This window comes from Carlito syrichta, unplaced genomic scaffold (assembly GCF_000164805.1).
Source record: "Carlito syrichta isolate Samal-C Ts95f unplaced genomic scaffold, Tarsius_syrichta-2.0.1 Scaffold137413, whole genome shotgun sequence".
In the NCBI taxonomy this organism is placed as follows: Eukaryota; Metazoa; Chordata; class Mammalia; order Primates; family Tarsiidae; genus Carlito; species Carlito syrichta.
Genome location: NW_007081509.1, coordinates 526789 through 553382, shown reverse-complemented (window position 1 = coordinate 553382; position 26594 = coordinate 526789). Strand labels below are relative to the sequence as shown.

General features: G+C 40.4%; 2 protein-coding genes across 2 annotated transcripts in view; one reads left to right on the top strand and one right to left on the bottom strand.

Moving 5' to 3' along the window:
- Positions 1-16904, top strand: part of ACP1 (acid phosphatase 1, soluble) — a 24796-nt gene extending 7892 nt beyond the window's left edge. Inside the window, exons 3-7 of the mRNA XM_021708450.1 lie at positions 7536-7609; positions 7854-7967; positions 12669-12730; positions 14757-14862; positions 15005-16904. Coding sequence (XP_021564125.1) covers positions 7536-7609; positions 7854-7967; positions 12669-12730; positions 14757-14862; positions 15005-15082 — 434 coding nt within the window. The 3' untranslated portion in view covers positions 15083-16904. The remainder of the gene's footprint in view (positions 1-7535; positions 7610-7853; positions 7968-12668; positions 12731-14756; positions 14863-15004) is intronic.
- Positions 15864-26594, bottom strand: part of ALKAL2 (ALK and LTK ligand 2) — a 31005-nt gene continuing 20274 nt past the window's right edge. Inside the window, exons 3-7 of the mRNA XM_008049814.1 lie at positions 26373-26594; positions 25060-25113; positions 24895-24975; positions 21706-21770; positions 15864-18118 (exon numbers count right to left, since the gene is read on the bottom strand). Coding sequence (XP_008048005.1) covers positions 18113-18118; positions 21706-21770; positions 24895-24975; positions 25060-25113; positions 26373-26594 — 428 coding nt within the window. The 3' untranslated portion in view covers positions 15864-18112. The remainder of the gene's footprint in view (positions 18119-21705; positions 21771-24894; positions 24976-25059; positions 25114-26372) is intronic.

Sequence of the window (26594 nt, the reverse complement as noted above, 5' to 3'; positions counted from 1 at the left end):
CCGGGTTCTCCCTGCCGGGCCCGCCCTCCAGGCCCTCGGCGTCTGCAGCCGCAGCCCTCTCCTGCCGCTGGTTTTTTTCCCCTTTCGCCTGCCGGAATCCCTAGCTGCTTTCCGTCGTGCTGAAGTGGGCCTGGAGGTTGCCAGACTGATGCCCTCTCTCAGGGTCCTCCCGAGGCCCATGACGACACCGGCTTGCTTGCTGGTTTTCTTAACGCGCATTCAGGTGTGGCTCTGCGGCCACGGGAGATGCAGTGCTGTGGTTTCTTGGTGGTAAACGCCAAGCTAGGGAGGCCTAGATTCTCCAGGTCCCTGTGTAACCTTGGTCCATGAAAAACGAAGGTGTGTTTTAAAATTCCCCAAGTACCGTCCAGCTCAAGTTGTCTTCACTTCTAGAATTTCAACACTTCGCTCCCTTACTCCAAGTGGAGCTTCCCTTCTCTCTAGTTTTCAGGGATCTTCGTCTGGTGTACCACTACGCTGTTCTATTCTTCTGTCTCTCCACCCTAAGAGAGGAAGGCCTACATTGTCGATGGTGCAGTTACTTAAAACCGTCTGATGAGTTTTCATTTCCTGCGGAGGAGGGTTTCTGTTCTTTTGACATTAAGTCCACCAGACCCTCCCCTCTTTATCTCCATTCTCACCATCTGGGCATTGACTTCCAGAACCTTTTGCTGTACCCTAGTACTTCATAGGTTTCGTGCGCCTCTATTACTAGGCACCTATTTTGCCTGGAAAGCCATTTCATTTTATAAAGTCAAACCCAAATATGTCCTTCTTTGGTTTCCTAGACCATTAGGACCTTTTATAGACATCTTTTATTACACAGATTGTATTATAATTGCCCGATAGTCTGTTAAAATCCCTACTGGATTTAACTTTCTTGAGGGCAATCGCTATGGCTTATTTTTCATTGTATTTTCAGCTTTAGGACTATACATGATTGTCCTAAATGTTCACCAGGCATTCGTAGAAGTTAATTTCAGCCACTGCTTTGTTAAACTCTGGTGTGTTTAACAGCTATGGCTGCCATGTTTCCTGTCCTTGGCCCCCTCCCCTACCTTGGGGAGGTGAATCTCCTTTTTCTCTCTAATTTACTTTATAAATAAACTGCATTGTCCAATCTCAAAAAAAAAAGAAGTTAATTTCTATGAGGAAAGAGGTAGAAGGTTCACCTTGTTTACATTGATAGTGGGCATCACTTGCTTTATAAGCTCTTCATTGAAGGCTGAGTAATGAAATCATATCAACAAGTTTATTAAACAGTAGTTCAAATTGGGTACCAAATTATATTCCATTACCTTGTTGAAATTTGCTTAGCATTGTTGATAATGTGCCACAGTGGCTGTTACTGGAGAAGTGTAAGCTTGCATATACTGTAGTCCCCTCTTATCTTTGGGGGACACCTGCCGAGTCTCCTAGTGGATGCCTGAAACTGTGGCTAGGACCCAACCGGATTGCCATCAATGGGAACACATTTCTGCCCATTTCTTTCACCCACAAATTTAATGCCTTTTCTACCTTAACTATTTGCCATGCACTGTGACAGTAACTTCTGCAGTTTCAGGTGAGATAGTAAAACAAATGGATTTTTTTCTTCGCATTTTCACAGATAGTACAATTGTTCTTACTGTAGATCCTAGCAACTTAGGCATATTATTTTTTTCTTATGAAGTTGAGAACTCATATTTTTACTTAAAGAAAGCACTTTATTGCTTCTTTTTGGCATGTCCGAATTGCTAGCACCTCTACTCTTAACTTTGGGGCCATTATTAAGTAAAATAAGGGTGACTTGAACACATGCTCTGTGATACCACAGTCGGTATGTTACCTAAAAGATTATCAGGGTAAGCAGTGTAGACAATATGAGTACGTTGGACAAAGGGTAAATTAACTTCTGGGGCAGGACAGAGAGGGATGGTGTGAGAGTTCTTTTTTTCTTTTTTTTTTTAAGTGAGAAAGCAGAATTTATTAAGAGGACAGAAAAGCTCCCACAGTGGGAGGAGACCTGAGGAGGTTGCCGGCGTGAGATTTCATAGTGCTACTCAGGTTGGCATGGGGTTTAAAACTCATGAATTTTTTATTTATAGAATTTTCCATTTAATATTTTCAAACTGAGGTTGACCACTGGTAACTGAAACTGTGGAAAGTGAAACCTCAGATAAGGGGATACTACTGTATTCATCTTCAGTACATAATTCAGCAAATTTTTTTGAGCACCATCTACTATATGACAGGTACTGCTGTATGTGCTAGGGATGTATAGAGTGTTGAACACAACAGAGAAAACCCCAGCCCCTCTAGAGCTCGTGTTTTGTCTCAGTCAACAGCAAGTGGTCCTGGGTGTGTTCATCAGTTGGTGTGAAACGTTAAGAAAAATGAAGCAGGAAAGAGGAATGAGAGAGAAGTGCAATTTTGGGTAGGATGGGCTGGGAAGGTCCCACCTAGAAGGTGACTTTTGAACAAAGACCTGAAGAAAGTAAGGAAGTAAGCCTAGGATATTTTGGAGAGGCATCCTGGCCCAGAGGAAAGCAGACACAGCCCCTAGTCTCATAGAGCGTAATTGTTGAATTAAGGTGTTGAAGAAGACTATAATAAACTGCTTAATTTGTAAGAAGTAGACTTGGTACATCACAGATTGAAACTTTTTAAAAGACATCTGAAGGTGGCATTTTAAGATTTTAGAACTTGGTCCGCAGGCCTGAAGTTTGGACTGTTTTATTGATGACTGATGTGCTCAGTTTTTTTAGTAACATCACTTTGAATAATGTAAGCTTTTGAAATCAAGAGGACAAGTTACAGAGGTAAAGGTTTTGATGGGAGAGCACTGGTCATGTTCAGCAGCAGCAGGGAAGCTGCAGTAGTTGGAATTAGTGACCAGGCAGGTTTTTTCAGCCAGGATTCTTTATCTGTACCTAAGGACTCAGCAGATAATTTGAGTGACTGTTTCCTCCGTACACCCATTCTAGGTGCATAGAGAGAAAGGGAGGGATCCTTATATGCATTGGATGCTTTAGGGCAGGAGCTTGCAAGCTCCTGTAAAGAGTTAGAGTGTAAATATTTTAGCTTTGTGGGCCATACCAAAATTGTAACAAAAGCAGCCCTAAACAACACGTAAACTGGAACGCCCTATAATTTTCACATGTTACGATATTCTACTGTTGGATTTTCTCCAATTCCTCAATGATGTAAAAATTACCCTCAGTTCTGTAGGCGACACACAGAGGTGGTAGGCCACAAGCCATAGTGTTTGGACTCCTGTCCAGGTCCAGATCTTGGGAGGCCATGTGGGGGTGTGTACTTTCTCTGAATGAAATAAGCCATTGGGGAGCTTGGAGCAAAGGTAGGCAGGGATCAAATTTAAGTTTAAAAATAAATATTTCAGCAGATATGTTAAGATTAAGGTGGAGTAGAGGATTGCCCTTCCTGGTCACATGATGAGTAGTTGCTTTCTGAGAAGATTTGAGAGGAAGGTCATACACAAGACAGTAGAAACTATATGCTTTTGAAATATAAAATTTTTATTCCATCAAAGCATTTATTTGGACTCTTTTAAGCCTAAAGTGTAGACGCGCATCAGGTTTTATATTGCCAAGGCTAATGGCAGGAAAAAACTGAGCTTCTTGGTTCAGCAAGATTAAGAATGCTTTATGTTTTTGTAAGATAAGTCCTGCTAGGGAAGGTAATCTGGGAGCCCTGCCCTAGCCAACGTGGTCGGTGGAGATATTAAGCACTGGTGGTGTCAGGTTTCCTATGCCACACACTGTGCAGGGGTCACCCTACAAAGAAAGCAGACACAGCCCCTACTCTCATAGAGCATAACTGTTGCCTTTTGTGAGTCTCCATCCTTGAATGAAGGTGTTGAAGAAGACTATAATAGGCTGCTTAATTTGGAAGAAATAGACTCCATACTTCACAAAGTGAAACTTTATTTAAAAAGACATCTGAAGATGGCATTTTTAAGATTTTTTTTTCTTTCAGACAGTCTCTATTGCCCAGGCTGGAATGCAGTAGCACGATCATGGCTATTGCAGCCTTGATCTACTGGGCTCAAGTGATCCTTCTGCTTCAACCTTCCAGGTAACTGGAACTATAGGTGTGTGCCATCACACCTGGCTAATTTTTTTATTTATTGTAGAGATGAGATCTCACCAAGTTGCACAGGCTGGTCTCGAACATCTGGGTTCAGGCAGTCATCTGTCCTCAGCCTCCCAGAGTGCTGAGATTACAGGCATAAGCCACTGCGCCCAACCTGTACTGTTGTATTGATGACCAATGTGCTCCATTTTTTAGTAACATCAATTTTATGATGTCAACCTTTGAAACCTAGAGGGCAAGTTACAAGACAATAAATAGTCCAGGTTTTTGTATTGTTATGGGAAAACTAAGCTTTTATTTTAGTTAATTATAATTATTTTTAAAGGAGTAGGACTAGTCTTTTATGTTTTTAGATGCTGAGATATTAGGTATATATTATTGTGGAGTTGCAAAATAATAGCAACTAACTTGGAACAGAGTACTGCTAAAAGTATTCCTACGGTATATAGTGACAAGTAAGATAATTATACACCCATAAGAAACCTTTCAGTAAAATGGTGCTCATGATAATATCTGTGTAAAGCACTAAATAAATATTTAGAATGTGGAAAGGAAACACTTCAAACACAGATTAGGCATTCAAGGCTAATTTGTCTTCTTGCCCTTCATGGTTTATAGGTAAGACTTTTTATTGCTTTGGAAACAGCCGTTTCTGTGTGGGAAAAAAGAGAACATGTTTAGGTTTTACAATGTAGAAACAAGGATATAGTAAAGACTGAGTTTGTTCCATGCACTGGGAAATCAGTTGTGTTTTACACCACTAGAAGGTTCAAATTCTACATGGATATCATAAATAGAAGATTCTAATACTAACAGAGTAAAATCTTTATGTAGTACTGTCTGTGGTAACAGTTTCTCTTCTCTCCCTTTATTTCTGCTTCCTTAATTCATTTCCTAATGTTTGGGTCCAGAACATGATACTTCAAAGTATGGTGCTTTGGACTAGCGAAGACTGGTAGGCCTCTGAGCAGGCTCAAAAACAAGGTCTCTCTGACCTTCTGCCCTCCTGTCTCCTGCCCTTCTCTTTTCTCCCCAGGCAAGTTATAGAAACCAGAATTCCTCCTCCCCAAGGTGGATCATAAAACGAACCCCTGTCCCCCCAAAGCCGTAAAATCTAGAAAGGTCATTCTCTCCCTTCTCCCTTCTCTCACCCGAGAGCTGTGAGCTGCCTAAGAAATCATGGAAGACCCTTGTTCCAGAGGAGTCCTGACCCATCTTGGGGAAAGAATTGCTGCACTGAGAAACCAAGAATAATCTGGACAGGCCCCTCTGGGCTCCCCTCTCATTCATACCCTTTGTCCAGTCACATTTCTATCCAGCTGTCCATTCTTCCTGGAACCTAAGCATAAAAAAGAGTTTTTCCTGGGTCTTTGAGTCTTCATTTCTAAAGGCCCCTGGGTCACGTACAACTATGATTAAGTAAATATGTTATGTTTTTTTCTTGTTGACCTGTCTGTTATAGATAGGAGTATAGTCTGTGACCCTTGTGATGAGAAAGGTAAGATCTCTCACCTTTCTGCCGCTACACCATCTTTTATTTACTGTTTTATACTAGCCCATTAGAAGATCTCTCCACTTCAGTCTTGTGCTCTTCTAGTGTTTCCTTGGTTCAGCTGGTTATTTTGGTAACTTGTAGGAAGGGTCTTTGTCTCAAACAACTTTATCTTCAGGCTAGGGCACAGTGCATGACTCATAACGAGTACGCATACAAAATATGTTTGTTGAATAAATCACATTACCCTTTCCCCCCAAACCTTCCATTTATTCCCACAGTGGCTACACTGAGTCCAAATGTCTTGTATATCAGCGCTTCTGTTCACAGGCACATTTTCTCTGTACTTGAAGCACCACAGCTTCACTTGTTTAGTCCTGCAGTTGCCCCGAATTTAAATGTCTTTCCCTTCTTTGTCTTATCATCCTTTTAACATCAGCTCTCATCTTTTTTTCCTAGTAATATTGCTTGTAAGGATTTATTTTCGTATTATAGCTAACTGTGCTATGTAAGTATATCGCTCAGCACATGATAGATCTGTTTTGAGAGATCTTATGTGTTTTTTTTTTTTCTTTTCTTCTGTGTAGTAATGAATTTGACCCTGGTCCAGGCTCTTAGGAGGTAACCTCTAAATGTCTTGGAATTTTCTAGGCATGATGGGAATGTTTTTTGTTCCTGGTGGCCCCCATAGTCTACGCTAACAAAATGACTCAGGGTGGGACTATGAGCCACATGTGGGAGTGGAGAAAACTGAAGGCTGCGTGCAGCCACATGGCTGGTGATTGAACCCATCATGCCTCTGTCATTAAACCCCTTAGCAGCTCAGAGCACCATAGCTCTGACTACCTCCCTAGGTTGACAGTGCGGTTTGAATGCTGCCCCTCATCGATGATAGGAGGGTAATATGTCCCAAAGGACTACGGAGCTTTCTGTTGGGAACCCTTCCAGAATGTGCCCTGTGGGTCGCTTCCTTTGGCTAGTTCTAACTTGTTTCTTGTTTGTTATTAAGATAAAACCGTAATCATAAATGTAGTACCTTCTTAGGTTTTGGGAGTCATTCTAGAGGATTATCCGTAGGGAGTTTTGAGGGACCTCCGGATTTGGTAGCCTACTGGTCTGAAATGAGGGTGGCCCTGTTGTTGTTGGTCGGGAGGATGGTTCCTCTAACCTTGAGCTGCTGATGTCTGGATCTGCATCCTCTTGGCACAGGGGTTTGCATGTAATCTCTGAGTAAATGATGTTGAATGGCTATTTATGCCTAAGTACGTTTGTTTATGTATTATTTTATGAAACAGTATTCATCCTTTTATGTAATATACTTGAAAATACTTGCAGTTGACCCTGGAACAGTGCAGGTTTAAACTTCGAGGGATTGATTCAGGGAATTTTTTCCAACCAAAAAATTCAGTACTGATTGAAAAATACAGTACTCTGGATGAGAAACATGTATTCAGAGAGCCATCTTTTTGTGTATGTGGGCTCCAAGTTTGCAGGGCCAACTTTGGGACTTGAATATGAGGATTTTGGTGTACTGGGGTGGGGGTGCCCTAGAACCAGTCTTCTGAGTACTGAGGGATGACTGTATTTTTTAATTTAAAAAGAAAATGATTGCAACTCACTTCATTTTCACAACTGACTTCTGGGTTATTAGTAGCAACTTAGCAAACAATGATTTGGGTTAAAATTGTTTTTCTTATTTGTTTGTCATTTATACTTTGAATACTTGTACAGTTGGTGTCAAATCACTGAACTTGGACTTGATCAGCTATTCTATATCAGGGTCTACAATTACTGGTCGATCAAAGGCATTAGAGGATAGTGTTGGCTTTTCTTTTTTCTTAGGGACAGCACGGCCCGTGTGTCAGGTGTGTGAAGCAGGAGCCAGCCGGCATCTGCCCTTCCATGAAGGCTAATGCTCTCTTTCTGCCCCTCCTTTTTTTTTTTTAAGGTAACATTTGTCGGTCACCCATTGCAGAGGCAGTTTTCAGGAAACTTGTAACTGATCAAAACGTTTCAGAGAATGTAAGTACCGTTCATTACCTTAAAAAGGCCAACCTGAATACCTTTGGGTAGGAAATTGCCAAAAAAAATCCATGTTTCTTCCCCTGCAGTGGAGGGTAGACAGCGCTGCAACATCCGGGTATGAGATAGGTAACCCCCCTGACTACCGAGGGCAGAGCTGCATGAAGAGGCACGGCATTCCCATGAACCACGTTGCCCGTCAGGTACCGTTCTTGGACTTGAAGACATGTGTTTTGTGTTTCAGTGGGTCATTGACAGCGGCGCTGTTTCTGACTGGAACGTGGGCCGATCCCCAGACCCAAGAGCTGTGAGCTGCCTAAGAAATCATGGCATTCACACAGCCCATAAAGCAAGACAGGTAGACGAGACCTTGTTTAATTTCTAATATGTGGAGTCCAGTAACTTGAGAAGTTGTGAGAGGCTTAACCAGGCTCATATATTAATGGAGGTGTTTATATTAGGGTGAGCTTAACCAGCTACAGTGTGCTCGTTTTATTTTACTTCTGGTTGCACAGTGCTGAAAGATTTGCATGATTTCAGAATTTGCTTATTAAAATACATGTGAAAGTTACATAATTTATAAGAGCACCTCGTTGGGCACTCACATTGAGTAGTGCTCTGTGTTCTATTCCTTCTTGCATAATTTTAGTTCCACTTTTAGGCTATGGTGATTATTCTGCTTGTATTACAAGTTTATTGCTATGAAAAAGTTATGCAATATATGCAGACATATTTCAGCTGTAAAGTGCCTTAGAAATATAGGGTGAAACTGATAACATTATGGACATGTAATTATAGTCTATTATACCAGACTTAAGTTTGAAGACTAATAAAGTCACAACCAAACCCTAGAGTTTCAAAGGAAGATAGCCTTGTATTTATAATGTAAATTGGAAGATGTAGTTGATTTTCCAGCAGATCCTTTTTAAATTAAGTAATTAAGAACTGACCCTTTCTGAAATGGAATTTTCATTAGGCAGAAGATTAAGCATTTTTATATCATCGGCCCATTCTGATCACTTCAGGTTTTTGCATACCTTTCCAATTTCTATTTGCCATTGTTAAAGAATGTAGTTCTTTATTTTGAGCCAGTCCTTCAGGATTATCTCACTTATACTTTCAAGTTTTTTTTTACAGTCAGATTATTTTTCATACACCAAGTACATAATACAAATGGATGCACATGAAGTATTTTAAATACATATGCCTAAAAAAAGTTGGAAACTTTTTTCCAAGAACAGTTTTAATTTCCAGTTTTGGAAGTAGTATTTGTTACAGAATCTTGTTCTTTTCCCTATTGTATTTAAGAAAATTTTCTCAACGATGTTTTGTTTTTTTTTTTAAGTACTATTAAGGCATGTTTGGTAAATCAGAATCACATTTGTTTTGTTTACGAATTCTTTTTCTTTACTAATGTCACCATTAGTGTGATAACTGTTCTTGTACATTTCTTAAACCTTAATTTTGCTAGTACTTTCAACCTGTGTTTAATAAATACAATATCTTTAGGATGCTTATTCCTTTTTAACTCTTGCAGTTAGTTTATTGAATACATCAGTTCTCAGTTCTGTTGATCAATAGAGATTTTTTTTCTTTTCTTTATTATACATTTTCTTTTTTCTGTAAACTTCTTATGGGCTTGTGCTTAGATTGTGAGTGAAACCCTGAAGTTTTTGGACAGTCATTTCCCACTTCTTCAAAGGTCCTCATTAAAAATTAATTCTTACCTTTTTAACTTGATAGAAGCAGAATTGTTATATGTCAGTTTTTTTTTGTTTGTGAGCGTCTCCATCTTGCTTATAGCGAGAGTTCATTCAGCATTGTCATTACTGGGTGCTATATCATTTCACAGTTTATCCATTTTATTCTCAATAAGTATTTGGATTGTTTCCAACTCGGGCTACTACAAATAGTGCTATCATGAATAAAGATGCACCACGTGTGTATGGTCCTATTAGACACATACCCAGCGTCAGACACAGTGTGTTGGGCTCACAGTCTTGTGATTGTAAAGCACATTGGAGATGATCCCTCTTTTTCTGTTCTCTAAAAAAGTTTGTTGAAAATTGGAAGTGTTTCTGTGTGTCATTTGAAAAAATTCATTGAATCAGTTGTCTTTTTGTTTTCTGTCATTTTTTCTGTCTTTAAATTTTTCTTTTTTAGCAGTTTTAGCATGGTAAGCCAAGTATGATCCTTGAATTTGTGGCTATCACATTTGTCAGTTTTGGAAAATTCCAAAACTGTTGTATTTTCATATTTTACTTCTGAGGTTCAGCTTACATGTGTACAAATTTTTTATGCTCTTTTCTTTTTGTTATCCTTTTAGCTCTGTTCTTCAGTCTAAAATTTTCTACTGGCCTGTTTTCTTTTTTTCTTATTTTTTGAGTTGGATTCTCACTCTGTCACCCAGACTGGAGTGCAGTGGCACACTCATGATCACCGCAGCCTCGACCTGCTGGGCTTAGGTGATCCTTCCACCTCAACCTTCAAGTAACTGAAAACACATGTGTGCACCACCACATCCAGCTAATTTTTTCATTTAATGTAGAAATGATGTCTCCTCAAGATGTCCACACTGGTCTCAGGCAGTCCTCTTACCTCAGCCTCCCAAAGTGCTGGGGTTAAAGGTGTGAACCACTGCACTCGGACTTTGTTTTCTGATGTACTAATTCTTCTACTGGTTTTGAACTGTATAAAGGGTGTCTGTTGTTTTATTTAAGTATTGTTTGTTTTGTTTTGGTTTTTTTTTTTTGTTGGTAGATTTCTGGTTTGCTGGTGAATATCTTGATCTATTTTTTTGTGAGCATACTATCACAGCTGTTTTAATAAAATGGCAATTTTGATATCTGGGCCATTTGTGAGTCTGTTTTTCTTTTCTGTTTTTCTTTTCTGTTTTCTTCTATTACTTGGTGTCTTTGTCTATTTTGTGCTACTGTAACAGAATACCTAAATCTGGGTAATTTACAAACAGTGGAGATTTATTTCTTACAGTTCTAGAGGCTGAGAGGTCTAAGTCAAGGGGCCAGCATCTGGTGAGGGCCTTCTTGCTGCATCATTTTGTGGTGGAAGATGGGCAAGAGAGGGAGAGAAGAGGCAGAGGACTCATCTTTCCATCAGGAGCCCACTCCCAGGATCATAGCATTAATCTTGAAGATCCTACCTCCCAACGCTGTTGCACTGGGAATGAAATTTCTAACACATTCAAGCCATAACATAGGACTTAAATAATTTTTAAGAATTAAGAGTTCTGCTTCTAAACTGTTCCAGATCTGTGTTCTAAGGCCTAGTCAGTGCCCAGTAGTAGCAAAATGATCTGAAGTTGGGGGCAGGAAAAGATGTGGCAGGAGTCTGCACGTTGAGGCTTACATCCTTTGTAAATACTTGACTGGAACACAACCAGCCTTGTTCTTTCACCTGAAGCATGTGGCTGCTCTTGTGTCACGGCAGCAAAGCTGCGTCCTTTTGAGAGAGGCTTTGTAACCCACAAAGCCTGCTTGTCACAGAAGCATGCTGATGACTGAAGAAGCATTTTGGTTTCTCATATGGATTTCCTAGTTGTTTTTGGTAACAGGCGATTTGACGCAAGCTATTTTATTTATGACTGTAAGCAGAAATCTTTTACTGTGCATTTGTTATGTAAGTTATAGCTGTTCTCTTCTTAGTTGTTTTAACATCTAGAATTCATCTAACAGTTACTAAGTCTTTCTTTTTACGAAAAAATTAGCCCTAAATTGAAAACAGTGTTTAATGTCAAAGCTCAGAACTTCTCACCTAACTAATTTCGAGAAGTAATATATTTACTATTATAATACTAATTCTAGATTTTGAAATAAGTGCCATGGGAATGTAATTATTAACATGCTAGATGAAAAATTAATGGAAGTTCATGCCAAAAGCCAAAGTTTCTAATTAGAAAGGTTATATTCTTTCCATCTTTCTTCTGCAGCTTATTTATGTTCTTTCTTATTCTACCATTATTTACAGTAGTCAAAAATCAAAAAATAATTTGACTTTTTTCATTTAAATTTTTTATTTAAATTTTAAGTTGGCTTATATTTATGAATTATGTCAGAAACAGTGATCAGTTTTCAGGGTAATATCAGTGGAAAATACTGAGTGGCATTCTCTTCTGTGTCAGCTTTACATGACGGCTATTCAGTCAGAGTAAAGAAGAACCGTGGATTCAGTTACTCATGTTTCCTTCTTAGTGAACCTTCTCTGACCACTCTATGAAAAACTTATCTTCCTCTCTCCCCTAGAACTCTGTATCTCCTGTCTTTCTCTTCTCCACAGCATCTGTGCCTCCTGTACGTTGTCTGTCCCAGCACAGAAGGGCAGCTCCACAGAATGGGGTTTCATTTATTTAGCTGGGTGTATGTCACTGGAGTCTGGGAAGTTCAGAGCTTGTGAGGATGAAAAACAGTAGAATAATGAAGGGGAAAGAATATGTGACATTTTAACACGAGCACAAGGTTAGATGCTGGACACTGCTGGGAGGGGATGAGGGACACACAGGGTACCAGATCCACTATCAGAGAGAGAAGGCCAGCTGGAAGCGCATACTTCACCAGGATGTAACTTATGTAGTAAATCCTCACTTGTACCGCGCAATTCCAAAATAAAACTTTTGAAAAATAAATAAATATCTAGATAATTGCATGCATTCTTTATTCAAAAATGCCTATGTTTTGGGAGTGATATGAGAGCTGTAGATTAATAAAGCTCTATTTGGGTTCTTGGAAAATAAAAAGTATGTGACATTTTAATACGTTAACTGAATTATACTTTGTTACTAAGGCACTGAAGCAGAAGTATAAACATTGTGTCTACATATTATACTATTTTATGGTTATTTCAGGGAACTTTATAATGTAAAAATTTCCTTGCAATACAATTTTGGGAAATAGGTTAATCATTTTAACTTTAAAATGCCTTAGATTATTTAATTAAATTGTTGATTAGTAATGGACTAATATAGCAGGTTTATTTTAGTACTACTTTGGCTCCTCTAGACTCGAATGATATAAACACTTTATTTTGACTTCTTATTCCATTTTAGATTACCAAAGAAGACTTCGCCACATTTGATTACATACTATGTATGGATGAAAGCAATCTGAGGTAATCATATTTTTAAAGTGTATTTCTGTTCAACTCTCAATTCAGTAATAGGGTAAGTAAATTGTTATCCAGATTTGACTTTATTTTGTTTATTTTTTAGTTGAGGCCTCACTCTGTCGCCCAGGCTGGAGTGCAGTAGTACAGTCACGGCTCACTGCAGCCTTAACCTCCTAGGCTCAGGCCATCCTTCTGCCTGAGCCTTTCCAGTAGCTGGGACTACAGGTGCACACTACCACATCAGCTTACTTTTTGTCTAGATAAGGTCTCGCTTATGTTGCCTAGATTGGTTTCAAACTCCTGGGCTCAAGCAATCTTCCTGCCTTGGCCTCCCAAAGTGCAGGGATTATAGGCCTGAGCCACTGCACCAGCCCAACATTTTTATTATGTTAAAGTTTTTATAGAGTGATGATCATAATATACAGAATTATTTATTTAGAATAGCAAAAAATCCAGAGGGTAATCTAGATTTGTCTCAGGTATTTTTACAAAGAGATACACCTTAAATAGGGGAAAATCTAATTAGCAAGATTTGATTGGAAATCTAGCTGGGTTGTGGTATGGATTTTTTTATCAGGATGTATTGTTCCACGTGAGTGATTTTGTCACTGTTGTAGTGATTCATGGACAGGATGGTGTTTTATTGTTTCTCAATGCCAGAGGTCTGCATGCCAAAGCACTTCATTCATAGGTTTAATATTATTACTCCATCTTATCAAAAAAGAAATTGAGGAGCAGTGAGGTTAAGTTACTTTCCCAAGTTCAGCGAATTAGTGGGTGGATGTAGGATTTAAGCCTAGTTTTAGTGAAACAGAGGCATACACTTCGCTTGCCTGTCCTGACTCATGGCACCATCAGGAACTCATCATAATCCAGTCTAACTCCAAGAATTTACTAACTTGCATCACTGCTAATTCATAAATACTTCATGTTTTTGATGAAGGGAAACTATTTGTGCATTATGTAGGAGTGAGTAGATAAGGATGCTGCAACAGTTTTAATTATTTTTTATCAATTAGGACCTTCATTAAAATGTATAAATTTTCCATTTTTATTTTTCAGTTCTTGTTCTGTTGTCATTTTTCTCATTTACACCACAGCTTATAAGTATTGTAAAAAAAATTGTGTTGACTTTGTATGCTTTGGCATTGAGTACGGTGTTTGGAGCAAGTGGAGTTCCTCTGGCCTCAGCTTTTGCACATGCTGTTCCCTCTACCTGGAAAGTCTTCCTTGCTGCTTGGGCTCCTTTCTCTCCTTCATGGTTCAGCCTAAATTCATTTATTTATGGAAGTATTCTGGTACCTTCTCACCTAGGCCAGATTGCCCTTTAGACCGTGAGGACTCTCTTCACTTAATTCTTGTCTCCACACCTACCCCTGCTTGGTAGCTGTTGACTGTTTCATTCCCACATAAACCACATGCCTGTCTCGTCACAGATGCTTGGCTGAAATTTGTTCAATAGAGGACTGATGAAAATAGAGCTTAGCTAAGTTTGCCTTCTTTCCTTTGGGGCAATGTGAAAGCTAAAGGTGGAGCCATCAGGAGAATGGAGCTGAGTTTCCAGCTTGGGCAGAGACTTGAGGAATAAAATAAGGAAAAATAATTAAGTAGTGAAGCATGCTACATGGCATGCTGTGTCAAGATCTCTCAGGATGGAATTAGTAGCCCTTTTTCTTGTGTCTTGGTTCACATGAGTTTTTGAGTTCCTTTCTGTCACCTTTAACTCTGAAACGGTATCTTTTGACTGATTATCTTGAAACATGTTTCAGAGAAAGCATAATTATTGTATATACTGTACAATGTAATCAGTGAGAATATGCTGCTGTTACTAGCTCTTTTGCCTAAGAGACAGATCAGTGGCATACAGCTGCAGGAAGGGTCATACAGATCTGCTGAGTATTCTGTTTCATTTCAAATCAGGTCACTTTTGCTGAATTTTGATATGGATGTTTCATAAAACCCTAGCAGATGTTCCTGTTTAACTTGAAACCGTAGATCAGAAAACTAAGTTCATGTTTCAATTTTACAGAGATTTGAATAGGAAAAGTAATCAAGTTAAAAACTGCAGAGCTAAAATTGAACTACTTGGGAGCTATGATCCACAAAAACAACTTATTATTGAAGATCCCTATTATGTAAGTACGGTTCACATTGTAGGGCTAATGTAAAGATTCAGCATGTCTGTATCCTGCCATATTAAATAACAGGTTAAGTTTCTCTTAAGAACATTTTTGTTATGTGGATTTTCCTATGTTTTTCTTTTTCCTGTCCTTTTAGGGGAATGACTCTGACTTTGAGACAGTGTACCAGCAATGTGTCAGGTGCTGCAGAGCATTCTTGGAGAAGGCCCACTAAGGCTGACCATGTCCTGATGTAGCCATCCTCTAGACCCCACTGATGCCCTGCATTTCTCAGTCAGCGTGCTAAAATATAATAATTTTCCACAGTCCAAGGCCCCAGCTCTTTCTTCAGCTCACTTACTGTTTCTTACCTTAAAAAATAATGGTAGATGGAGATCCGTTATGTTTGGCAGAAGAATAAATAAAAATCTTTGATTAAGACAGTTTATGGGGTATGTTAAGCATTCTGAGACTATTTGAATCTCTCACTTTGCCTCAGTTACAAAAATAGTGGGACAGGCAACATATATAACAACAAAATAAAGCATAATGAAGTAAAACATCATTTGACCCAGGTCAACACCTCAGCCTTGAGGCTTAGATAATCTAGTCTACCTCTTCAGTAGGTTTGTGTGGATGGCTTGATGGACAGGTGCCCTCTGCTCCCCTGTGCTGCTTCTCTCTTTGTCCTGGAACCTTTTATGGAGAGAAGTAGCCCCCTCTGTAGGAGCTCATAATCTAAATAGGAGTGTTTTAATTCATGCACACCCATTTGCACACTTGTATGTGTAAGAAATAGGAAAGAAAGATTTATGGTCTCAGTTTTGAACACCTTTAAAACTTCTTGATTTGGTCTAGTTTATTTCATGAGGAGGTCGACTCATTTGCTCCTATTTGTATCACTTTCCCTCTGAAAACTTACTTACACCCAGAAAAGACACACTTACACCCAGAAAGGACACATTTATGCTGGCTTAAAACATAGCATTGAGGAATGTGTCTTTTTTTTTTTTTTTTATGTACTTGTAGCCCAGATGTCAAATATAAATTGGCTTAGGTGGGAAAAAATAATTTAAAAGTTGGAAAGAGTTGTATTTTGTAGGCATGCTTGAATACTGATATGTTAAGTATTCTTTCATGAGCGTTTAATAAATTTATAGACAAATATAGGTAGTTTTTGTGTACTTTGAAGTAACCAATGTGAAATTCATATGGACGTATGTCAGAAAAGATTGTTTTGAAAACAAACTGGGTAGTTCTAAAAATACAACTGAGATAGGAATCTGGTGTCTGCCTACTTTTTATTTACAAATGAAGAAACATCTGAGAACATTGTCTGTGTTGTCCTTTTCAAATGATCTGTGATGTTGTATATGCATATTTATCTTCAGGATTAGGAAGCAAGATAATGAAAATAAGCACATTGCCAGCCCATATAATAATGTTTAGTTTATGAAAAGAAGTTTGAGTTCCCTGCAGCTGGAAATGTCCTTGCCTACACCATCCTCTGGACTCAACATCCCCCAAGCTGAGCCCTCCTGTTTAGCTCAGCAGGGGAGGGACAGTTTGCTGTGCTCTGTCTAGATCCTCTGTTCCTTGCTGGTGACCTTAGCTCCTTGGAGAACTTTTAGTTTAAAAAAAGCACTTCTCATGCAAAGGCTGAATGGATCATTGCCCAGAAGACAGGAGAGTTGGAGGAATGAGTGATTCATGACTGCCTGGTCGAGGCATTTGTCCTCCTGACTTTAGTATCATAAGGGTTTCTGGTGGTGGTGGGGAGGAGGGAGGTGATGAGCCCTTGATTTACTGCCCATGAGAGTGTGAGTAGCTTTCCCCACTGTGACACATGGAAGGACCATGATGACCTCACAGGAAGACAGTTTGCTAACCAAGTGAGCCTCACTCCTGGTAGAATTACTCAGACATACAGAAAATTTATAAGGGAAATCACTTTGGTATTTGATCACTGTATCCCTAACATGTAAAGAATTGAGAAGACTGATCAGCTGCGATTGAAAAAACAGTATTAAATAAGAACACTATAAGGTTATACTCTGTCTTTGTTTGGTAATTGCTTTTAATAATACTGGAGTCAGAATTTCTTACTCTTTTCTGTTCCTTTGTGTTCGTAAATAAAATCTTATGTGGTTTTCTTTAATTTTGGCCTCTATAAATATAGGTCCTCAAATCACAGGACTCTTATGACTACTTTGTCCTTATGACTGTATTCAGACTAATATCATTTGTATATAAGGGCTCAGATGAACAGAGAAACTCCTGCTTTACTGCATTTGACTTTTTAAACTGGTTCCAATTAAATTTGTTTAAAATGTTTCTACCTGTAAAAATCTGGGACTGTAAGACTTCAGGTTCCTCTTAGCATTTTCATGATTACAAAATCACATGGGAAATGGTGGATACAATCTTATTTGGAATATTTACTACCAAATCAGGGCCTATCTTAAGACACTATGTTGCCTACTGTATTACTGTAGTAACTTTCAAAAGAAATGTTGATTATCTTTGCAGAAATTCCTAGGCTTGAAGTTTCATTTATTGATGCCTTTTATATTCTGTGACATCCTGCCAAAGTAATGATCTCTTGGTAGATTTGTAAATCATGAATACTCAACAGTGAACTTGTTAGAGTGATAAAGAGTCACTTTGAAGACTATTCATTATAACAAACACTTCATTTATTACTTGTGTTTACAGTATTTACATATTGCACAATAGCTGGAATACTATTTTACATTTATTATACAAAGGACAAATGGAATTAGCCTGGATAAATTCACAGATTTACACTGTACTACTCTAAAATATGACTGAATTTCTTTTTCATGCCATTCCAAATAATACTCTGGGGATTGTAAAAGTAATACAAAATATCAAATCATACCATATGCTATATGAAAATATAGTTTAAGATTCTGCCTATGTTTCTAAAGAAATATTCTTTGTGATTTCACCTAATCAGAAAAAATGAAATATTCTGTCTTTATTTATAGCTCTGCACATCCAATGTGGAGCATTCTCTTTTGTTTTGTAAAATAAGGATCACCTTCAGGTACACTGATTTACCTGATATATATCTGCAAACAGTGTCAACATACAAAACTCAAAGAAACTATGGAAGAGTCTGTCTGCAAAAATAAACCTCTTGTTCACAAGGAGATGTGTATAAAGATAGTAGTTCTGTTTCCCTGTTGGTTTCCAAGGCACTTCTCATGGCTCCTGGTGTGCTGTTCCTGTGCAGCTCTGCTCACTGCTGAAAACAAAGGGACTCAGTGTCATATGGCCGTTCACACATCAGTTCTAGAAGATTTGTCACTAAATTGCTGAACATAATGTATTTATCAACATAAGGGATCTCTGTGCAGGTACATTTCTCTGTATCCCAAAAAGTATAGTCTTTTATTTTGAAAAATAACAGTTTTGCAGTTAGTGTCTGCTATACTAAAGGAATGAAAGTCATAAGTACATTATACATAAATACATGTAAGTGCTTATTAAAGTTTAAGGAACAGTGCTTAGTCTAAGTGTGCTGTCAGAATCCTCAGTGATTCATTCCACAATGATTTCAATTTGTGGCAATTCTGGGACAAAGCTGGATTACCTTACACCTCATTGCTTACAAGGGTTAGCAAAGGTAGTAAGATTAATCACCATTGTTACTAGTACTCCATAGTAGACTATCTACTGGTATGCTTATTCTGAAAAGATTAGGCTGCGTATGATAGACTACATTAGTTACTCATCACTCAAAATTACATTTCTTAGAGAATATCCCAGAGCTCAGGCTTCCTGTTTAACTGACCTGTTAAGTCCAGACAATGAAGTGTGTTGGTGACTATTAGGGTAGCTGAGAACATAAAGTTTCTCTTTGTTCTGAGGAGGAGGTCAGTTAATGCACTTCAGAAAGGAGAAAAATGAGTTTGCTCTGAGATGGTGGGTGCAGAGCCGCCTCCTGCTAATGACCTGCTTGTCACTTGCTCTCAGCCGCTAAGAAGACAAGGCTATGGTTTGGGGCTGGGAGGAGAATTTATTCTGTAGCCTGATCCTGTCATCTTCATATGTCAGGACAGAAATGGCATGTGGCCAGTTGTTAACCAGCAGAACAGACTGCAGGGTCCTCCCAATGCCACATCAAAGGGCTGTTGGCGCTGTGGAATGTGTGCCTTACCTTCCACAGTGCCTCACTAATGTATGCAAAGTTGCAGAGAACCTCTGGACTGTACCTACACTGTGGTAACAAGCCTGTTAAGAATATGCTCTTATGGCTTAAAACTTTTGGAATCAAAAGGAGTTAATCTTGTTAAAAGTGAATATATACTGTAAATATATAATCATAAAATTCTATTTTATATGTAAAATATATACTTATGTCAGTTTACAGGAATACTGGTGTTTTAAACTTTACCCATTTCTTGGTCAAAATCACCCCAGTTACAGTTGTGTCAACTGTGGCTGTCAAGCAGGTGGCCTTGAGAACATATGCCTTATTCCTGCTAACCTTTGTCATCCAGGCAGCTTCTGATTTTGGTGGTCCAGCATGAGAAAGTGATGCCAAAGTGGTGTTAATTATCAAGGCCATTCCCAAGGCATGTCCACCCACACGCTTGGGCTTTTCCTTTACACCTTTCTTATGAGGCACATCTATTGCTACATCTGGTAGAGCTCATGTGCCCATGCAGAGACTGATGCAGGGGCAGTTCCACATGTGTAAGTCCCACTGATAAATACCTTGCCCTTTGGTTTAGCTGCACCTGTCTCCAGGAGCGGAGGATAAGCAGGTGGTCATCTAACAGGCTTGTGGACTGAGTAGCTCTTTCAGTGCTTGGAGTGATAGGGCATTCATTCTCTTGTAAGTAAATGAAAGATTTTTTTTTTCCAAGGATGTGGCTTTTTCACCTCTGGAAACAATGATTTAACTGTAATGAAATACTTAATACAAATGATATTCTCATCTCCCCTAGCGTATCACCTTGGGTGACTTGCAGGAATACACATCCATTTAAAAAGAAAAAAGTCTTTTGTGTGCCACACAGGCAGTTGATGAGAAACTGAAAAGCATTAGAATGAAAAAGGAAGTGAGGGAAGTTGCTACATAACATTTCTCAGCTTTAACTGGCATTGACACCATGCCTCCTCTTCCTCCAGAGATAGCATGGTGAACCCATGCAAAATAGGGTCACTTCATTTCTCCAATGTCCTTTCTCGCTTGTTAGTAGCAGTTGATTTTGTTGGGGGAGACAGTGCTGAAAATGCAGAAGGACCTGCAGTGCCTCAAGCCGGTGCTGGCACTATGCACCAATCTCTGCAACTGCCTAAATATTCATAGCACTAGCCTTTCCATAGAGAGTGTGTCTGTATAAGAAAGAGTGCTACTCTCCATTTCACGAGACACACTAGAGTACCCACTAGAAGGTCACATTCCCTTTTTATTAAGTGTTTTCTGGACAGCCATCTGTGGGCAGGAAGCAAGTCTTAACTAATGATGATGTACCCAGTGCCTGGCAGGACCCCACACAAGATGAACAGTAAGTCTATGATTTGGGAAGGTGATGTTTTGTCTTGCCGTCTAAAGTGACTGAATCCTGTGGCATTTCTGTCAGGAAAATAAACCATACCTTCCAGTCCATTAGCTGACTACAGCATGTCTGGTAGTTGGCATTACACGTTACATACCAGCCCTCAAGGGGCTAAGGTACAAAGTATAGTACATGAGCTTGATGTGCACTTGTATTTTTTTTTTTTTTTTGAGTTGGAGTCTCACTCTGTCACCCAGACTGGAGTGCAGTGGCCGCTCCCGGCCACCGCAGCCTCGACCTGCTGGACTCCGGCGATCCTTCACCTCAGCCTTCCAAGTAGCCAGAATTACAGGCATGCACTACCATACCCGGCTGATTTTTTGACTTTTTGATTTGATTGTAGAGATGAGGTCTCGCTGCCCAGGCGGGTCTCAAACCCGCGGGCTCAGGCAATCCACTCACCTCAGCCTCCCAAAGGTGTGGGATTACAGGCTGAGCCACCGAGCCCAGCCACTTGTATTTTTATTATTAGAGGTTATGAAAAAAATAACACACTGATAAAGACATTTAGAGAGGACAGCTATTTTTTTTTTTTTGGGAGTTGGATTTTTACTGTCACCCAGACTGGAGTGTAGTGGTCGCTCCCAACCACCGCAGCATCGACCTGCTGGGCTCCGGTGATCCTTCCGCCTCAGCCTTCCAAGGAGCTGGAACTACAGGTGCGTGCTACCACACCCGGCTGATTTTTTGATTTATTGTAGAGATGAGGTCTCGCCTGCCCAGGTGAGTCTCCAACCCGCGGGCTCAGCAATCCACTCACCTCAGCCTTCCAAAGGTGCAGGATTACAGGTTGAGCCATCGAGCCTGGCAGGACAGCTATTCTTTACGAGCTTACTGCCATAATAGTGGACTCCAACTCAGACACTTACCAGACGTGTCATTAAATTTGAATGGATGTGGCTGGTCATACACTTAAGAATGTTAGTGAATGAATGAAAGCCTGTAAGTACACAGGCAGAATTTTAAGCCTGTGCCCTTGTCTGTGCACCCAGTGCTAGAGTTAGCCAATGTGCTATTTCAGGGAAATGTATTCAGTGCTTACTGTGTTATAGCATGGACCACTTATGATGGCTGCCTGGGCACTGTGGACAGGCCAGGAGGGAGCAGCTTTCATCTGTAGCCAGTATTCTGAGGTGACAGGAGTGCTGTGTCAACCTTGAGGTAGCATGGCTACCTCAGCCATAAACTCTCATGGGTTTTCCAAGCCCCATGCGAAACTCTGTCTTCAGCGTGTGCCCCATCCAGTGTGACTGCCCTTGCTTACCTTGTCCTCCATGCACACGGGGCTGACAGCCAGCCGAGTAAGAAGCCTGGCACATCTTTTGTAGTCTGTAGTGAAAATAAACCACAGACCTTTGTCAGTTACTTGAACAACACTTAAATAAATAGCAGTTGTTTGCAAGTATCTCAACTGCAAAAGCCATTTATTTCTTTATATTCTGAATTCCCTGGAAGCAACACGGAACCTGTCATCTGCAATCATGGGTTCTAAGTCGTTGATTTAATAATTTATGTACTTCAGGGCTTTAGCTTCACATAGCAGCTATGAGGAGAAAGGGCAGACACAAAATGGGGCACAGCTGAGGTCGGGCTGCCCATTTTCTTCTTGCATGGAAGAAACTTATTTCCCAGGTTACTTTTAAGTTATATGCTGCTAAGCCTCAATTTGAGTTAACTATGACAAAGACTTCTGCATGTAAATTCTAAAGAAAGTAGGAGTCAAGCAGTGGAGCAGAGACCTGGATTGGGTGACAAAAGGAAGCAGCACGCAAATTTCAGAGTGCAGACTGATGTTCTTTGGTACCTCACATGGTTTCCCATTCCATTATTTGGATAGGTGCTACCTCAGAGAAAATAAGTGGGAGGATTTAATGAGTATGGCCATAAGGAATTTCTCCAGGATGAGGATCTGTGGAAAGCTGCAGTAGTTTCTAAAGTACCACAGTTTATTTCTCAAAATTGACAAAATTTTAAAAATGGAGTTCATATGTAACTGAAAATCCGAAATCAACAACAATAAATCTTCACTGTATGTTAGATAAGTAGCTATCTCTTTCCAAAATTATAATTTCTAAATATAGTGCATACCGTTGGGGTTCAAAGGGGAGAAAAATGATCTCACAGCTGGCATCTGGGTCACCTGAATTCCTGACTTTGTTGCTCTTTTTCATAAGTAGCACCGTATGTTTTAGAATACGGTTTTCCTACATAGACTACATATCATCATAGAAGCAGTGGGTTGTGAGGGGCCAAGGGCTGATCTAATCAACGAATTATAAATACTTGCACTTCCAGCATGTCTAGGATCGCAGTCGATCACCAGTCCCACTCAATCTAAATTTCTCGAGCAGTGTCTCTCAAACAGTATGCACACCGATCATCTAGAGATCTTATTAAAATGCAGATTTTGTTCAACAGGTCTGGATAGGACTCAGTCCTGAATTTCCAGCAAGCTCCTATGGAACCACACCTTGAGTATGGAGGCTCTGAGGTTCCTTTAGGTGTAACTCTCCAGGATTCCAGGGATTTTCTTTGATGCAACAAAAAGCGACATCAAAGTGGTCCAGCTTCAACTCTCCAGCTCTTTATGGGCTAAGAGGCAGAAACCACCTAAGTAGCCACACATCTATGCAAAGTCTTTCAACCTTCCACCTCCCCATGGCCCAGGGTGAGCTGTGATCAGGAGTGTGAGTAGAATGCATCTGAGTTGCTATGAGCCAAAGGAAGTATCCAGTGCGGGCACAGCATGGCTTCCTGGAAGAGGGTCTGCAGAGTTGAGCATGAGACCTTCCTCCTAGCTTTGCTGGTAACTGACAGCACACAAGTCATTCCTCCTCCATAAGTGAGAAGATGAGATGTGATGCCCAGTTTATGATCTTATTGTAAGACAACATTTAATATAAGATCTATGCACATTTAAACAAAAACAATGGCAAAGTTCTCTGATCCCAGGAAGCAGGTTAACAACTCTGAAACAGAAGGTGATTCCATTTGAAAAGAAAAAAGGGCAGTAACAGTTTACCAGGTCCATATGGCATGGAGGGAGGGTAGGTCAGGTCTTGATGGTGCCAGCTGGCGCATGGCCAGGGGCTGTGACTTTTGCCTGTCTCTCCTTGGTTGTGTGAGAAGCCGAATGTGCATGTGCCTCAGCTTTGTGGGAGAAGTGCTGGGTGATGCCATCAAACGGGGCTAAAGTTCACTGGTTTATGCCTGGCACTTAGAAGCAGTCCTATAAATGATGGCTGTTGCTATTCAGAGTAACTTTGCTACTTCACAAAGAAAACACCTACTTCATGAAAATGGGCTCTGTCACCCTGGACAGTCTTAGCAAGATTCCTGGTGTACCTGCATGACTTTTCCTGTGAGCCTTGAATTAAATGAAAGTTGTGGTCCTAATTTTTAAAAATGGCTTAGAGCTCTGTCACACTGGCTAAGTCATTTGTTCAATGTTTTGTAAAGAGCACTAGGAGCCACTTTGGGGGAAAGTCTGCTTTATTCTAGACAAGCAGCCAGAAGCATGTTGAGAATGAAAAGACCCTTCCAGGAGAGAAAACTACAGCTGAGAGAAGACTGACAGGCAACTTGAATTTCTGAACCAGTGATGAAGCCAGACAGAAAAACAGAATTTTGAAATAGCAATAAAATTCCCAGGGGATGAGGTCATAATTACTGATGGAAAGAAAATGTTCTTGGTCAGAACAATGGAAATGGTCAAGAAAGTTCAACTACAATGGTCCAAGCCAGTCCTTTTTTTTTTTTTTTTTCCTGGAGTCTTGGTCTTACTCTGTCTCCCAAGCTGGAATGCAGTGGCACAATTATGGCTCACCACGGCATCAAACTCCTGGACCCAAGTGATCCTCCTGTCTCACCTCCCGCCCCTCCCCCCACCAGCTGGTACTACAGGCATGCGATAACACACCTGGCTAATTGTTTTAAAAAATTTTTAAATCTTTTGTAGAGACAGGGTATCACTATGTTGCCTAGGCTGCTCTTGAGCTAAAACAATCCTCTTGCCTCAGCCTTCCAAAATGCTGGGATTACAGGCATGAGCCACTGAGCCCAGCCTCAGTCTGGTTATTTACACCCCAGGGAATAGCACTTGGCAGTCCTCATTTCAACTCACTCTTGACATTGGTACGACTGCCATCATTGACTAGATACAAACACAGGCAAAAAGGGATATGACAGGCAAAAAGGGATATGCAAGCAAAAAGGGTTATGAATCGAACAGTTCAGCTCTTCCCAAAAGTTTGTTTTAGTTAGGCATTAGCTGATGCAGTGTTTAGTTCTCTTCTTCAGTGACCATCCTGGCCCCAACTCCACAGTTCAGAAGGAACAGACACTAACGCCTATAGTTTAGAAGGCAGGGGCCTATTTGATGAAATGGAAGGATGTGAGAACCATTGTCTACACTGTGCTGGCGTTTATGAAGAATTTTAAAGCTGTTACTTACATGCTGGAATGGTGCAGTCTCTGGTGTTGTGATAAAGCCTATGGAAGTGTTTGCTGCACTTTGGACTAAAATAAAGAGGGCCTGGAACATGGAAAAAGAAACAAGTCGTGAAGATTCACACAGTGCAAAAGAGCTCAGGCAGAGCTGAGGAATGAGAAAACCTACCTGTAAGGTGTTTCAAAAACTTGTCCTTCATCCTCAGATCTCGAGGAACAATTTCTGTTTCAGGAAGAAAAAGTTATGGTATTACCTGAATGAAGCATTTAAAAATACATGATCTTAGGTGAATGTTGAAGGAAGTTACTGGAAACTCTGCGTTAACCACATTGAATTGGACTAAATAAAACATTGGCTCCCTCTCACTGCATATGACACAATGTGAAGACTTACACTCAGGGGCATATTCTTCACATAGCAAAACACCGCTACTATGCCTATTCCCCACCATTAGGATAGAGACCAAAAAGTTACAGCGTGGAGAAAGCTGTGGTTTTTTTGTTGATTTGTTTTTTAACAGTTAACTTTGCCACTTTCATTATGAAGATCTTGGGAACCAAGTCTACAACATTTGAAATCCTACCTGATCCTTCACACAAAATATTCATTATGGAACATTACTCGTTCTAGGTAAATATTTAGAAAAAGGATTAAATGACTTTAAGACCACCTGATAGCAAGACCAGTGTAAATGAGTGTAAATATACATTTACCTGGTTTATGAGATAAAATTCCTAGGGAGACACTCCCAAGCAAAATTCTACCACCACACATCTTTGCCCAGAACGGCCAGCGATGGTCCCGCTGACATACTGATTTCATCCTCTGTTTTAGCTTTTTTGCAGTCATCTGTAGCCATCTTTCACTCCCTAGTTTTGGATTAGTGACGAACTCTGGCTGTGAAGTCACACTACCTTACCAGAAACACTGCTTGGCTCCTCCAACAGGGAACATCACATCCGAATCTTACGCTTGGAAGACTGAGACATCTCTCCCTCATGTCAGTCTTCATTTGCTCCTAACTTTAGGCAGTCTATCTAAAACTGACCTTATCATATTTGACCCAATTGTGTCACAAAGGCATTAGAAGCTTACATGCTTTCCTGGGAAATTCCCCATGGGGCAGCCACTCTGGTAAAGACTCCGCCATCAGAACCTCTGAGACCTTTCTTTCTCAGTTGAAAATGCTTTGCTGAAAATACTTTGCTGAAAATACTTCCACTTCCAGAATAATAGATGGCAGTTCCGCGAGGAAATGACTGACCTGGGCAACAGGTCCCACATGCCAGGCAGGAGTCGACCAGGAATGGTCACACCTGCAAGGCCTCACCTCTACTGTTTCTCTCGGAAAGGGAAATCCTAGCTTCCAAAAGCTGATCAAAACTCACTTCGCTTTTTGAAACGTGTTTCTCAAAGGCAATTCTATTTCCTGGCAAACACGCCCCTGTCGTGTCCCAGGCGCGACGGCGGCCGCCACTCACCCACTCTCTGCTCCTCGGGCGAAGGCCCGAAGCCCGCCGCCTCCTGGCAGCGCCGAGTGCAGTCCTGCGCTCCGAGGAGCGGCAGCCGCTTGGGCTCCCCCGAGTGATACTTCTTAAGTTCCTGGACGAGCTCCATGATGAGGCGCAGCAGCGTGTGCCCGTCCTCGGACTCCCGGAGCTCCGCGCCCCCACAGCCGGGCCGCGCAGCCCCCAGCACGAGCA